The sequence below is a fragment of the Geotrypetes seraphini genome, chromosome 4, assembly GCF_902459505.1.
Source record: "Geotrypetes seraphini chromosome 4, aGeoSer1.1, whole genome shotgun sequence".
In the NCBI taxonomy this organism is placed as follows: Eukaryota; Metazoa; Chordata; class Amphibia; order Gymnophiona; family Dermophiidae; genus Geotrypetes; species Geotrypetes seraphini.
The window spans coordinates 118818397-118834453 of NC_047087.1; the positions used below are offsets into that span (position 1 = coordinate 118818397).

The window sequence follows — 16057 nt, forward strand, 5'->3', positions numbered from 1 at the left end:
CAGTTTACAGAGGAAGAGACTGTATACAGACAGCGATATTACAAAAAACTTTCAAAATTACATTAACATGGTAAGATTAATCAAATTTTTCATGGAAGTGTTTTAGAAATATATCATGGTAGAAATGGAGTCAGAGAAATTTATCAAAGATATAAGTTTTGATTGACTTCCTAAAAGTTTAGTAAGAAAGAACATTTGAGATAAATTTGGTTAAATATTTATTCCATTTGCCTGCTTGGAATGATAATGTTGTATCGAGGAATCTCTTGTAGATTACAGCCCTTCAAGGATGGGAAAACAATCATCTCTGTTCCAAGTTGAATGCATATTTGGAAGTGTGTTGCTATGATATTCCACTAATCTCATCAGCACATGACATGCAAGTGACTTTGGTGGCCTTGCCTTTCAAAGGAGCAGTCTAGCAATGTAAAAATCAGTTAAAAGTGACATTCAGATTTCATATGCATGTCTAAATATTGTAGTCTACAGTACAATAAGTGTAGCATGCGATGCACATAAATATCCAAAAGGAGAAAAGACCTCAAAGAACCCCAGGAGTCCAATCAATAGAAAGACACCAGCTTTGTCGATGGATTAGTTTTGCCTGGTTGCCAGATCTCTGTTTCTTCATCGAATTTGAGAGAAAATGAATTTTGAAATGTTATTTATTGAAAAATATTTAAACCCAAAATTATAAATCAATACAAATTAAACAAAAAAATTTTCTATAAAAATAATCATTATTCAAAAAGGAGGTTTTGACCAGTGATAGTTCTCCAAATCCCAAACTGGTGTCTTTCTATTGATTGGACTCCTGGGGTTCTTTGAGGTCTTTTCGCCTCCTTTTGGATATTTAGGTGCATCACATGCTAGACTTAGTGATCTACATTACATAATTGCCTTGGGTATTCATTTTTGTGAACACTAAACTAGTTTCTTACTTGATTTTGCTCAGTTTATACAGTCTACAGTACAAAGCATTTTTTAATCCAGGAATGCAGAGAGAATGGAATGCTTAATCTCAAAAAATGGCCAAAGAACAACTCAAAAGTTCATTACTAAATGAAGCATGCATATTTTTGAAAGTTCAAGTCTCTAGCCAGAAAAGAGTAAATGCTACCCTGACAAAGTTTTGTGCTTAACCTGTGACTGGTCTTGGGCGCTAATCCCCAAGATGGACCCTAGCATCCGGTAACTGTAACCTGAATCACAGTTACCGGATGCTAAAGTCCACCTTGGGGATTAGCGCCCAAGAAAAGGATCTGGGTATCATTGTAGACAATACGATGAAACCTTCCGCACAATGTGCGGGATGGCCAAAAAAGCAAACAGGATGCTAGGAATTATTAAAAAAGGGATGGTTAACAAGACTAAGAATGTTATAATGCCCCTGTATCGCTCCATGGTGTGACCTCATCTGGAGTACTGCGTTCAATTCTGGTCTCCTTATCTCAAGAAAGATATAGTGGCGCTAGAAAAGGTTCAAAGAGCGACCAAGATGGAAAACGGTTAGGGTTCTTCATCTTGGAAAAGAAATGGCTGAGGGGTGATATGATTGAAGTCTACAAAATCCTGAGTGGAGTACAACGGGTACAAGTGGATTGATTTTTCACTCCTTCAAAAATTACAAATACTAGGAGACACTCGATGAAGTTAGAGGGAAATACTTTTAAAACTAATAGGAGTATAGTAAAGCTCTGGAATGCATTGCCAGAGGATGTGATAAGAGTGGATAGCGTAGCTGATTTTATGAAAGGTTTGGACAAGTTCCTGGAGGAAAAGTCCATAGTTTGTTATTGAGAAAGACATGAGGGAAGCCACTGCTTGCCCTGTATCGGTAGCATAGAATATTGCTACTGCTTGGTTTTTGGCCAGGTACTAGTGACCTGGATTGGCCACCATGAGAATGGGCTACTGGGCTTGATGGACCATTGGTCCGACCCAGTAAGGCTAGTCTTATGTTCTTATGATGACTAGACATTGGGCAGTGTCAACCTAGCAACTGTCTTTAAACCCAAATTAAATTAAAAAGAAAAATAATACAGAATTTAAAATCCTCCAGATAGTCACTTTAAAAATGTATACATTTGAGTGATATGAGAGTAAACTGGTCTCAAAAGTTGGAGCCAAACCGAGATAATCTGTGTTTAGCAGCTGGTTCATCTGCATAATCTGTATTTAGCAGCTGGTTCATCTGCATAATGCTGAGAAATCTAATTCTACGCAGGCTGTTAATCTAATCACCCCATGAATACCACAGTGCCAAGGGTGCCAACTATGCATAACACAGGAAAGCAGCAGAGTCAGAATAACACTGTTGTATAGTTCATGTTCAGCATCCAATTACTAAGATGCACTGTTTAAATGGGACCAAATTGGGTTGACCCATAAGGAAGCATCACCTCAGAGGAAAACTACAGCTATTAGATCCACAGTAAATAATAAAAGTGGATTTTTAGATCATCTTCTCAAAATTTAACCTGCAAGGCTGCAAACTAACCCTACCCCCCCTTTTTTTTTTTTTCTTTACAAAACTGTGCAAGAGGTTTTCAGCGCTCCGAGTGCTCACTCCTGGATACAAAATACCCAAATACAGTGGTACCTCGGTTTACGAGTGCACTGGTTTGTGAGTGTTTTGCAAGACGAGCAAAACATTTGCAAAATCGGCACCTCGGAAACCGAGCGCGCTTCGATTTACGAGCGCCCCCCCCTGCGAACCGGCACCCTCCCCCCCGGGATCTGGCACACACACCCCCGCGCCGCCATCGGGCCCCTCCCCGCTGCCATCGGGCACCCCCCCGCCGCGATCTGAGGTCCCCCCAACCCACCCGAACCCTCTTCTTACTTATCTGTAGCCTCCGCAGCGGCACCGGCACCAGCATGTCTTGTGCGTGGTGCCGGTGCCTGAAGATCTGTTTCCTGTGCAAGGCCTGAGAGTTCACGTCGAACATGAACTCTCATGTCGAACGTGAACTCTCAAGGCCCAGCACAGGAAGCAGATCTTCAGGCACCGGCACCACGCACAGGACATGCTGGTGCCGGTGCCACTGCGGAGGCTACAGAAAAGTAAGAAGAGGGTTCGGGGGACCTCAGGTCGCGGCGGGGGGGTGACCGATGGCGGCAGGGGGGGTGCCCGATGGCGGCGAGGGGTGCCGGATCGCGGGGGGGGAGGGTACCGGTTCGCGGGGGTGGCCTTCTGGGGGAACAATGCCGGTTCTCGTGGGGGGAGAGCAGCGCTGCTGGCCTCGGGGGGGGGGGAAGGTGGGGAGTGGAAACATATCAAAGCAAGTTTCCCTTACTTCCTATGGGGAAACTTGCTTTGATATACGAGCATTTTGGATTACGAGCATGCTCCTGGAACGGATTATGCTCGTAATCCAAGGTACCACTGTACTTTGCCCACAAGTACATATAGGGATCCTTTTAAGAAGGTACGCTAGCCGTTTTAGCACAGGCACCGGATTAGCGCGCGCTAGCCAAAAAACTACTGCCTGCTCAAGAGGCGGCGGTAGCGGATAGCGCGCGTGGGATTTTAGCACGCACTACTGCGCGCGTTAAGGCCCTAGCGCACCTTCGTAAAAGGAGCCCATAGAATTTCAATTTAAAAGTACCTCCCCACTTTCAACATAGCTAAAAGTAGGCAATGTGTGTGTTTTTAGCTGCATTCAAGGGGAAAGTTAAATTATATCTTACCTGCTAATTTTCTTTCCCTGACTCTAAACATTAGAAAACTTACATTACATTACTGATTTCTATTCCGCCTCAACCTTGCAGTTCAGGGCGGATTACAAAAGAGACATCTGGACATTTCCAGGATGATTACAAAGAGATTTCTGGACTTTTCCAGAAGAGTTACAACAAGAAGAATATTTCCAGAGGAGTTACAAGAAGAATGGTGTAGTATAGTTTAGGGAATGGGATATGGCAAGGAGGATTGGGCTATTCCAGTGGATATATAATTCGGGATGCTGTACAGATAGGATATAGTGCAGTTTCAGTATATATGCAGTTAGGGAAACAGTTGACAAGCTTGGGCTTTGAGGGGAAGGGTAACTGGTGAAGAAGGGAGGATGGGGGAGTCACACTGAGGGGAATCCAGGTTGGAGTTATGACTTCTGTATACATTTTTTGAATAGATGGGTTTTGATTTCTTTGCGAAAAGATTTGAAATCGCTTGTTGTCATCAGCAGGTTGGAGATGGCATGGTCCAAAACTTAGTGGGAAAATAATCATCTCTTATCCAAAAACTATACGCTCCTGGCTTAAAAAAATATATTACTGGTCCAAAAAATCCAGGTGAAAAGAATTTGTTACTAAATATTTAAATAAACAAATTAGCAAATGACAGCAGATAAAGACCTGAATGGCCCATCCAGTCTGCCCAACCATACATGCTCCATAAATTAGTCATTTCATTTAAATGGTCCTTTTTCTTAGATATTTCTGGGAGAAACCCAGAGCCCTACCCAGTAGTGTGCTTAGGTTCTTTCTACTGGAGTCTCCATCAAAGCTCACTCCAGCCTATCTCAACCATCCCAGCCATCGATGTTCTAAATATTTATAACAAATCATTCAAAAAACAATTCTTGGTTTACTTCAAACTCTTATAATGTTATGAGTGCTGTGCTCAGAAAAAATAAATACTACGATTAGGATCATAAGCACTATCATGAATCTCACCTAGAGAATGACACAGGGACAAAGTTTGTCCCTGTCCCCATCCTTGCTCTGTTCCTGTCCCCACAAACTCAGTCCTCATTTGCAGAAGCCTTTAACACTTATGATTTTATATTTAATCTAGTGTTTAAGCCCGTTACATTAACAGGTGCTAGAATATATGCCTGTCTGTCTTTCTTTCTTTATGTCTCTCTCCCTGCTCCTGTCTCTTTCTTCCTTTCTTTCTGTCTCTCTTCCTCCTGCTATTTTTCCCTCTCTCTCCCTGGCACCCTTTGTCTGTCTGTATTTCCTTCTGTCTCTCTCCCCCCCCTTTCCTTTGCAGAAGCAGCAGCGGTATTTCCCTTCCCCTCCAGGTCCCTGTGAAGTAGTAGCAGCATTTCCCCCACCCCCCATTCTCTTCTCTCCCCCCCACTTTCCTTTGCAGAAGCAGCAGTGATATTTCCCTTCCCCTCCAGATCCCTGTGAAGTAGTAGCAGCATTTTCCCCCACCCCCCATTCCCTTCTCTTACCGTGAGCTGTCCTGCTCTGTTCAGCCCCTCCCCCTTCCCTTCCCTTCCCGGGGGCTGGCCTGCTGCGGCTGAAGGTTTTTTTTCAAGTTTCAAAGTACCGGCGGCTCCTCTCACGATCCCCGTGGTGGCTGATCCTCCTGTAAAGAGCAGCCTGCGATGGTGGCCGGCTTTAGCGAACCTCGCAGGCCACTCTCCAACTCGGTAGCACGTTCCCTCTGACGCGATCCCGTGCGTCAGAGGGAACGTGCTACCGAGGTTGGAGAGCGGCCTGCAAGGTTCGCTAAAGCCAGCCACCATCGCAGGCTGCTCTTTATAGGAGGATCAGCAGCAGTGGCGGCGGCGGCAGCGGCGAGTGAGGACCGAGGTGTGTTCCCTGCTGAGGACGCGGGCAGGGAGAAAGCTTGCCTGGCTTCCATGGTGAGTGAGGGCGGGAGGAGGGGAGTGGCTAGAATGTTCCCTGCCGCTGGGTTGGCTGTCACGGATCACACACCACAGCGGCAGAGAACACGAAATCCTAAGTGCACATGTGCGCTTAGTCTTTTATTATATAGGATCTTTTTATTAAGGAATAAAAAGGGACAATATTATGTAGAATCCTCTATAATAAAACCCTAAGCGCGCATGCGCACTTACAACATCATGATCCCTGATAGCGTGATTTGTGACTCCGTGGCTGTGCTCGATTTGCGGCGCATAGCGGCTTGTGGTGCGTGCAGCGGTTTGAGCAACGGCAGGAGGGTGTCCTTTGAAGTGCTGCGAGGCATCCGGCTGCTACTGTTGCACAGGGAAGTAGAGGGGAAGAGGGAAAAGGGGCTGCTTTGGGGGAGGGGTGTGCTGGGGGGCAGGCAGCAATCTTGGTTTGCTCTAGGGGCCAGAGAGAGATAGGCAGGGGGCCAGGGAGAGAGGCAGAGAGACAGACAGAAAGAATGACAAAAAGACAGGGAGGCCAGAGAGACAGACAGACAAGACAGCCAGTGGCCAAGAAGCGAGAAAGAAAGAAAGACATACAGGGGGCCAGGGAGAGACACAGACAGAAAGAATTACAGACAGACAGGGGGCCGAGAGACAGAAAGAAAGACAGACACATCTATTCTAGCACCTGTTAATGTAACGGGCTTAAAGACTAGTTGTTTATAAATCACAAATAGAATCTTCCATTTTCATGTGGTTTTGGTACAACCTCCTCAAAGATACATTTGCCTATGTTTTTACATCCAGCAAGATAATTAGATTGTCTTTCAAACAGGAAGTGACATCAGAAGGGAGCAGAGGCTGGCACTGGTGAACATTTACAGAGGTACGCCAAGGGGCAGAGGAGAGGTGCCAACGCTGGCGTGACAGACTCTTGCATACCTGACATACATGTCATCTATTCTAGTATACATTTATTTTATGAATTATTTCTTATGAAGGGAATTTTTGAAATAAATTCTGGAATCTCTCGCAGCACCCCTGGAATCTTTTCAGGGCATACAGTTTGTGAGACACTGCTCTAGTCTCACATCAGTCCAGACATATGTATTACTCTCTCCTGCCAGTAGGTGGAAACTAAGAAGCGCTGTTCTTTGATGTTATCACTTAAGAACAAAGTGCAGCCCTTTAACAGGTCAGTATTTATCATAACTACAGTAGGTCGAATTCAAAAAGTAGCAACTCCCATTGGAAATAAGACAGCAAACAGCCTATAAAACAATCTGCTCCCATATGTACAGTTAAAGCAGAAGACATACTACATCCTAAAAATATCCACTCCAAAAATAAAAATAATCTGCAGTTCAACAGAGAAAGGTAGATTCCAGACTAGTCTAGCAGGACTCAAGGAAAGATTAAGATCTAATTTATTAGGTTAAGATCTAATTTATTATTCCTTACCATCCCCCCAGACCAGTGCTGATGCTTGGGATGTACCAAAGCAGTGAAGTCAGGAGGGAAGATGTCAGCCCCCTAGCCAGAGATTAGGCTACCAGGGCCACATCCTCTCTAGCTTCAAAATCCAATCAATAATGCCAACCAAAGAAACACAAGGATCCAAAGTGGCCGCCTTACAAATGTCAGAGGCTCCAGGGATTGTTCTGCCCAAAATGTCAACTGTCCCCTGGTAGAATGAACTTTCAACACTTCCAGTGCCAAGCAACATTTCAGAATATGGCTTAAAGAAGCAATGTTTTTTAGTACAAAGAACTGCCAGGCCTGCCGTGAGACCTGGGGGTCCAGCGGTGGGTGGGACAGGAGGGATAACTCCTGCCTCCTGACCCAGCTGATTCTAATTATTGTTATCTCCTTCCCGCCTCCCCGTATATTTTTTGTTTCTGGTGGTCTAGCAGTGAATTGCGGCAAGAGCAACCTTCCTTCGCTCCTGCCCGTGCAAAGTCGCTAGCTAATTGGCTGCCATTAGCAACTCTGCCTGTGCCCTTTAATGTCCCTGGTGGTCCAGCGGTAAATCGTGGCAGGAGCTATCTTCCTTTGCAGAGCCACTAGCTGATCAGATGCCCACACAGCCAATCAGCTAGTGGCTCTGCACGGGCAGGAGCGACCTGCCTTCGCAGAGCCGCTAGTTAATTGGCTTCCAGGAGTTCTTGTGGTCCTCAGAAAACCTGTGGCAGCCAATTAGCTAGCATAGATTGCTCATGCCATTATTTACCGCTGGGCCTCTAGGGATACTAAAGGGCATGGGCAGAGCTGCTAGCAGCAGCCAATTAGCTAGCAGCTTTGCATGGGCAGGAGCGAAGGACTATTTTTCGTGAATCTTTATTATTACATATTGATAATTCCCCAGTAAATTCTTCTATTGAATACTTACAATTTTCATTTCTAATTAAACCTAGAACAGATGTACTTTTAGTATACATACCGACCCCTATTAATTCTGAAAATTTGACTCAACTACAATCCCTTCTTTTTGATTTTGGTTCCTCTACTTTAAATCCACTAATTTTGGGGGACTTTAATATTCATTTTGATGACCCAAACAATAATTATACTAAAACAATTCTTTCTCACATAAATCATTTGGATTTATATCCATTATTAACAATACCATCTCATCAAGCGGGCCACACAATAGATATGGCTTTAACTTCTGTCTCAACATTAAATATTTATTCTGTAAATCATTATTTACCAGTCCCCTGGTCAGATCACTTTTTAATCTCTATAACACATACTGTTTCACAGAACATACCTCAAACTAAACATCAATTGATAAATTTTAGAAATTACAATGACCTCTCTTTAGATTTGATTCGATCTACCTTTGAACTAGATTTTTCTGTTTCTAAAACTCCTTCTTTGGATGATCTACTAGATCAATGGAACATATCCACAATTTCATTATTAGATATACTTGTTCCTTTACAATCTAAATGTATTTCTGCCAAGAAAATTTTAAATCCATGGTTCACAACTGAACTTGGCCTTATCAAGAAGCAATTAAGATCATTAGAACGAAAGTGGAGGAAAGAAAAAACTGAAGTCAATTCCCAACTATACAAAGAGCACTCTAGATTTTACAAACTAAAAATAAACCAAGCAAAAATGAAATTTTACTCAGATAAAATTTTGAAATCAAAAAATACATCAGCACTATACACAATATTAAATTCAATAACATCCCCAAATAAACAACAAATCAAAAACACCGAATCCTTACCTACTGCCCAGGTACTTGCAGATTATTTCATAGACAATATTAATAAGATCAGAAATACTTTTTCGAATAATCAACATTTAACGACTGAACAAGAACAAAATTTTTCAAAATCATTATATTCAAAATGCTCTAAATTCAAATTACCAAATCTTAAAGAAATTGAATCCACTCTTAAGTCCATTAATATTAAGGGCACAAGGGCAGATGCCATCCCTCCTTTCATCTTCAAACGTTACTTTGAGATTTTCGGCCCCTAGTTAAAGAAAGCCTATGTCAAAACCTCATGCCAAAAGCATGGAAAAAATCAATCATCCAACCTGTTATCAAAGATCAAAAAATTAGTCCTGAAGAACCATCTAATTATAGACCAATAGCTAATATCCTTTTCTTAGCAAAACTGACGGAAAAAGTAGTTTTTACATAGAACATAGAACATAGAAATAGACGGCAGATAAGGGCCCACGGCCCATCTAGTCTGCCCACCTTAATGTCCCTCCCCTACCTTTGCCCTGTGAAGAGATCCCATGTGCCGATCCCATTTGGCCTTAAAATCAGGCACGCTGCTGGCCTCAATCACCTGTAGTGGAAGACTATTCCAGCGATCAACCACTCTTTCAGTGAAAAAGAATTTCCTGGTGTCACCTCGTAGTTTCCCGCCCCTGATTTTCAACGGATGCCCTCTTGTTGTCGTGGGACCCTTGAAAAAGAAGATATCTTCCTCCGCCTCGATGCGGCCCGTAAGATACTTGAACGTTTCGATCATGTCCCCCCTCTCTCTGCGCTCCTCGAGCGAGTATAGCTGTAATTTGTCAAGCCGTTTTTCGTATGGTAGATCCTTGAGTCCCGAGACCATCCGGGTGACCATTCTTTGCACCGACTCCAGTCTCAGCACATCCTTGCGATAATGCGGCCTCCAGAATTGCACACAGTATTCCAGGTGGGGCCTCACCATGGATCTATACAATGGCATAATGACTTCCGCCTTACGACTGACAAAACCCCTTCGTATGCAGCCCATGATTTGTCTTGCCTTGGACGAAGCCTGCTCCACTTGATTGGCAGACTTCATGTCCTCACTGACGATTACCCCCAAGTCTCGTTCTGCTACCGTTTTTGCTAGGATCTCGCCATTAAGGGTATAAGACTTGCATGGATTCTGGCTGCCCAGGTGCATAACTTTGCATTTTTTGGCATTGAAGTTGAGTTGCCATGTCCTAGACCATCGCTTCAGTTGTCGGGCACTGAATCTTCGTCTGTTGTGCATTTGCCCACTACATTACTCAGTTTGGCGTCATCGGTGAATAATGTTATTTTACCTCGAAGCCCTTCTGCCAAGTCTCTTATAAAGATGTTGAATAGGATTGGGCCCAAGACTGAGCCCTGTGGTACTCCACTAATCACCTCCGTCATTTCGGAGGGGGTGCCGTTCACCACCACCCTTTGGAGCCTACCTCCAAGCCAGCTTCCAACTCATTTCGTCAATGTGTTACCTAATCCTATAGAACTCATCTTGCTCAGTAACCTGCGGTGTGGTACGCTATCGAATGCTTTGCTAAAGTCCAGGTACACGATGTCCAGGGACTCCCCAATATCCAGCTTCCCTGTTACCCAGTCAAAGAAGCTGATCAGGTTGGATTGGCAGGATCTCCCCTTAGTAAATCCATGTTGTCGGGGATCCCGTAGATTCTCTTCATCCAGGATCTTATCTAATTGGTGTTTGATTAGAGTTTCCATTAGTTTGCTCACTATTGATGTTAGACTCACTGGTCTGTAGTTTGCTGTCTCCATCTTTGAGCCTTTCTTGTGGAGTGGAATGACGTTAGCCGTCCTCCAGTCCAACGGGACGCTGCCTGTACTAAGGGAGAGGTTGAAGAGCGCGGACAGTGGCTCCGCCAAGACATCACTCAGCTCCCTAAGCACCCTGGGGTGCAGGTTGTCCGGCCCCATTGCTTTGTTAACCTTGAGCTTTGACAGCTCACCGTAGACACTGCTGGGCGTAAACTCAAAGTTACTAAACGGGTCAACTGAGCCAACCCTTGTCTGTAGCTGAGGGCCGAGCCCTGGCGCTTCTCGGGTGAAGACTGAGCAGAAGTATTCATTTAATAGTTGGGCTTTTTCCGAATCCTTTTCCACATAGTCTCCGTCTGGTTTCCTAAGACGTACAATCCCGCCTGAGTTTTTTCTTCAAATTTTTCTTCAAATTTAATCAAATTTCAGAATTTGTTGAAAAAACCAACGTGTTACATCCAAATCAGACTGGTTTTAGACATCACCACAGTACAGAACATTCATTAATTGGTACGACCACATCCATACAATACTTTTTGGATCACCATCAATCGGTATTATTAATCTCGATTGATCTTTCTGCAGCCTTTGATACGGTCGATCACCAACTTCTGCTCAATAGACTTCAATCGATCGGAATTACAGACCAAGTTCTTTCTTGGTTTGTATCACACTTCACAGACCAAACTTCTACTGTTTTTTTTAATGACTCAATGTCAGAAACCTCACATTACGGCATTCAAACGCAGACAGGAAGCGATTCACTAAAATAAAAAAGCAACACCGACTGGGCTGGCCCGTCCCAAAATAAGCAACTGCTGAGGACCTTTCTAACTGCCCTGCCTTCTGCTATCTGCCCTGCTTCTCTGCTCTCAGCCCCGATCTCCTGCTCTCTTGTCTCTCCCAAATCTCCTGTTCTTCTCCTGCCTGCCCCAAATCTCGCCCTGAATCTTTCTTGCCCTTCCTCGCACTATGAGCCCGTGGTTTTAACCCATGGGTTTAAAGCGGGTTAAAACCATGGGCTTGCAAAGAAAAAAAGAAACAAAAGTCAAGTTTTAAAAAAGTTTTAAAAAGGTTGCATGCATCGGGATCGCTAGAGCGATCCCGACAGTCAGATGGGGGCATGATTCCAATCATTTGCATGAGGGCAATTCATGAATCAGCCCCCCGGACATGGATCAGATCCAATCCATGCTCTTTGTGAATCTAGCCCAAAGTCCTGTAACACATCCAGTCTAGGACATTTAGAAGAGGACTCACAAGACCTACCAGAGAAATCAAATAATCTCCTGCTGCAACTTCTCTCCTCATACAAAAAGCTTTATACATTAATAAAACAAACTCAGAAGAAAACTACTATTCAGCTTCAGAATTCCTAGACATGTAACTTGTGAACTTTCAAAAGAATCCGAAGGCAGGAGCACATGCGGTTCAACCCAGGCAGAAACTGGCAGGACCGCATCAATGGAGGCAGTTCCTGCCAAAACTGGCTCTGCAACAGATTGAAAAAATTCTCCAAGTTGCCAAGCTGCCAAAAAGAAGGTCATACTGAGAAAGCACCGAGGTTTCCCCACTGGTCAAACTTAGTTTCACCAAAAGAGGGTTGATACAGTGCCTGCTGGCCAGCATCCCTGAAAAAAATGCCTTGCACTTCCACTCTTCTGGCTGTGCTGCCAAAGTAGCTTCTTGATTGGGTTGAGAAAGAAACTCAAATTCTATATATGGTGCTTTGAGTTGTGTGCGCTAATTTGGATGTGCGCCCCATCAACGTGTGAAAATTAATTGAATGAGCCGGTTAGTGCTGATAATTGGCATCCTAACAAGCAATTATTAATGCTAGTTGAATTTAATTAGAAGTTGCATGTGTAAATTTAGGCGCAGGATCCGTGCCCAAATTTTATGCATGAGTCCAAAAAAAGGATGTGGAAATGGAAGGGTAATGAGCAGATCAGGGGTATTCCTAGAATTTGTGCACACATTATAGAATAAGGGGGGGATCTGTGCTTAATTTAGGTGTGAGGATTTGTACGACGTTTCTGTTGGTGCAAATGGACAAGCCTAAAATTAGGTGCAGTTCTAGGGCATACGCATTATTTTAAAAACTGCACCTAACTCTAAACCCAACTTATAGAATAACGCTCAGTGCTTTTTGTTTTTGTGCTGATTTATTTTAGGCACCATATATAGAATTCAGTCCTGTAAGACGGAAAAGGAGGGAAGAGAGGGGAGTCTGGCAATACAACAGAACTACACAAGAGAACAAAAAAAAAGTCCTCTTGTTTTCATAGAAAAAGAAATTAAGAGCAGACAAAAGCATACCATACACTAGCTGAAAACATTTTGTGTATGTCTGTTGCAGAAATATTTAGTTTGAACATCGAAGGTTCCCTTTTTGTGAGAAAAAGACCAAAGCACATAACCGCCAAGAAACAAATGGGTGCTTGGGGAAAGGTGTGGGGAAGGACCCAAGGCTCCTAGAATGCTCCTCAAGCCTAAGCCTTGCCAACGTGCTTCTTTCTTCTTCTTTTTTTAACTCCAGAAAATCCAAAATAAACAAACACATTTCCTATCAGACTTGAGAAGAGGTTGCATCAGTTATTTAACCTACCACCTGCTGGAAACTGAGAAATACTATCTGGCTAAGGGGCTGATGACATTATAATTCAGTCTAGGAGAGGGGCGGAGGATGATAAAGGAAGCAATCTTCTTTAAATCAAAGTGCCAGAAGACTGATCCCCAATGCCTAGATAGAGAATAGTGTACTGGGATCCCTTCTGACTCCTACACTAAAACATCAGCTCTACCATGTTTACCAATGATGCTTCCTGCAGCCGAAGACACTCATCCAGGAATGCCAATGATCGATCTACAGACTTCTGTGCCCGCTTCCTGGAATTTCCACCAGGCACCACACCATATGACAGGCACTGGAACCAGTCTGCCTGAAGAGCATTCTGAATGGCCATAAATTTTAGAGGAGTCATTTCCAGGCGGCCTCCTCCTCCCCACATGGATACTGTCTGTAAGAGCAGAAAAAAAGACAATATTAAAAGAGGTGACAATAACAGAGAGACAGAAAGTAATTACAGAAAGAAAGATGTGCTGAAAACAGAAAAATGCTGTTAAGCCTGCAAGCTAAAACTCTTTCACAGTGCCTTGTATGTAACATAGTAAATGACAGCAGATAAAGACTTGTATGGTCCATTCAGTCTGCCCAACCATACATGCTCCGTAAATTAAGAATTTAATTTAAATGGTCCTTTTTCTTAGATATTTCTGGACCAGAAACCCACAGCCTTGGCCAGTAGTGTGCTTAGGTTCTATCTACTGGAGTCTCCGTTAAAGTTCACTCCAGTAACCATCCCAGACATCGAAGCCCTCCACCGCCTGTCCTCAACTGAATGTCCATATATGGGACACAGACCATGCAAGGCTGCCCAGTACTGGCCTTAGTTCCTTCACTATATACCCATTATTTTCTGATTAGCGATCCTCTGTGTTCATCCCACACTTTTTTTTAACTCTTGTCACTGTTTTCCTCTCCACCACCGCCCTTGGGAAGGCATTCCAGGCATCCACCACCCTCTCCGTAAAGAAGAATTTCCTAACATTACTCTTGAGTCTACCACCCCTCAACCTAAAAATTATGCCCTCTCATTTTACCATTTTCCTTTCTTTAGAAAAGATTTTGCTCTACGTTAATACCTTTCGAGGTGTCATTCAGTAGAATGTACTGTGGCAACTACTGCAACTTTCAGGTTGTGAGTACTGAAGTGTGTTCTGCATTTATTTTCACAGCCCCTACAGAGAGGAAATCCCAGTCGTTGCACAACAAATTCTAGAGGCTAGATTTGGAGTTTTGTGAGGATCCATGATGCACGTCTATATTTATTAACATTTATTATACTAGTATGTCTAAATCTATGTTTATTTTTATTCTATTGTAACTCGCTTAGTAAATGTGAATAAGCGATTTACCAAATCAAAATGAAACTTGAAACTTAGCTAACGCAGCAGATCAATGTGGTTCGTAGTGACTTATAAAAACAGAGAGGAAAAGAAATACATAATTCTTATAGGAAAGAAAACAGACTCACATTTATACATGGAGAATAGTAAGAGGTTAAGGGAGTGTGTCTGCAGAAAAAAAATGACGACTAATGTTTTTAATGCAGATTTAAAATTGTTAAGGGCAAGCTATGAAGAGAGCAACAAAGGGGTCCAGAGCCATAAGGAGGGGGCTGCAAAAAAAAAAAAAGGTGCATTTCCTTGGATTTTTGGGTCCAGGGAGACATAGAGAATTAATGGAATGGAAAGCAATGTTACTTACCGTAACAGTTGTTATCCAGGGACAGCAGGCAGCTATTCTCACTAGTGGGTGATGTCATTCGACAGAGCCCCGATACGGACATCTTGAAAGCATGTCTTGCTTGAAGAAACTTAGAAGTTTCGAGATTCCCGCACCGCGCATGCGCCAGTGCCTTCCCGCCCGATGTACCGGGCGTGTCTCCTCAGTTCAGGTAGCTAGCCTGAGAAGCCAACCCAGGGGAGGTGGGTGGGACGTGAGAATAGCTGCCTGCTGTCCCTGGATAACAACTGTTACGGTAAGTAACATTGCTTTATCCCAGGACAAGCAGGCAGGTATTCTCACTAGTGGGTGACCTCCAAGCTAACCCCAATGGGATGGTGGGAGAGTTGGCAACTTTAAGAAAACAAATTTTGTAATACAGTTTGGCCAAACTGTCCATCCCGTCTGGAGAAAGTATCCAGACAATAATGAGAGGTGAAGGTATGAACCGAGGACCAAGTGGCAGCCTTACAAATCTCCTCAATCGGTGTCGATCTGAGGAAGGCTACAGAGGCTGCCATTGCTCTGACCTTGTGGGCTGTGACCTTACAGGGAAGGGATAATCCAGCCTGGGCATAGCAGGAAGAGATACAAGCCGCCATCCAGTTAGAGATGGTGCGCTTCGATACAGGTCGTCCCAACTTGTTTGGATCAAAGGAGACGAAAAGTTGAGGTGCAGTTCTGTGTGGCTTTGTGCGATCCAAGTAGAAAGCCAGAGCACGTTTACAGTCCAGAGTGTGCAAAGCAGATTCCCCAGGATGAGAATGAGGCTTTGGAAAAAAACACTGGAAGCACGATGGATTGATTGATGTGAAATTCAGAGACCACTTTAGGTAAGAATTTTGGATGAGTACGGAGAACCACCTTGTCATGATGGAATACAGTGAAGGGTGGATCTGCCACTAGGGCCTGAAGCTCACTGACGTGAGGGCCACCAGGAAAACCACCTTCCAGGTGAGATACTTAAGAGGAGCCGTTTTGAGAGGTTCAAACGGAGGTTTCATAAGATGAGACAGGACAACATTGAGATCCCAAACCACAGGAGGAGGTTTGATAGGAGGATTGACATGAAAAAGTCCTTTCATA

The 16057-nt window shown here is 43.7% G+C and overlaps 1 protein-coding gene across 3 annotated transcripts in view; it reads right to left on the reverse strand.

Annotated features, from left to right (window-relative positions):
• Positions 1 to 16057, reverse strand: part of QTRT2 (queuine tRNA-ribosyltransferase accessory subunit 2) — an 86354-nt gene that overhangs the window by 16429 nt on the left and 53868 nt on the right. For all 3 annotated transcript variants that reach the window (XM_033940137.1, XM_033940139.1, XM_033940138.1), the window contains one exon: positions 13437 to 13643. In XM_033940137.1, the coding sequence (XP_033796028.1) occupies positions 13437 to 13643 (207 nt within the window). The remainder of the gene's footprint in view (positions 1 to 13436; positions 13644 to 16057) is intronic.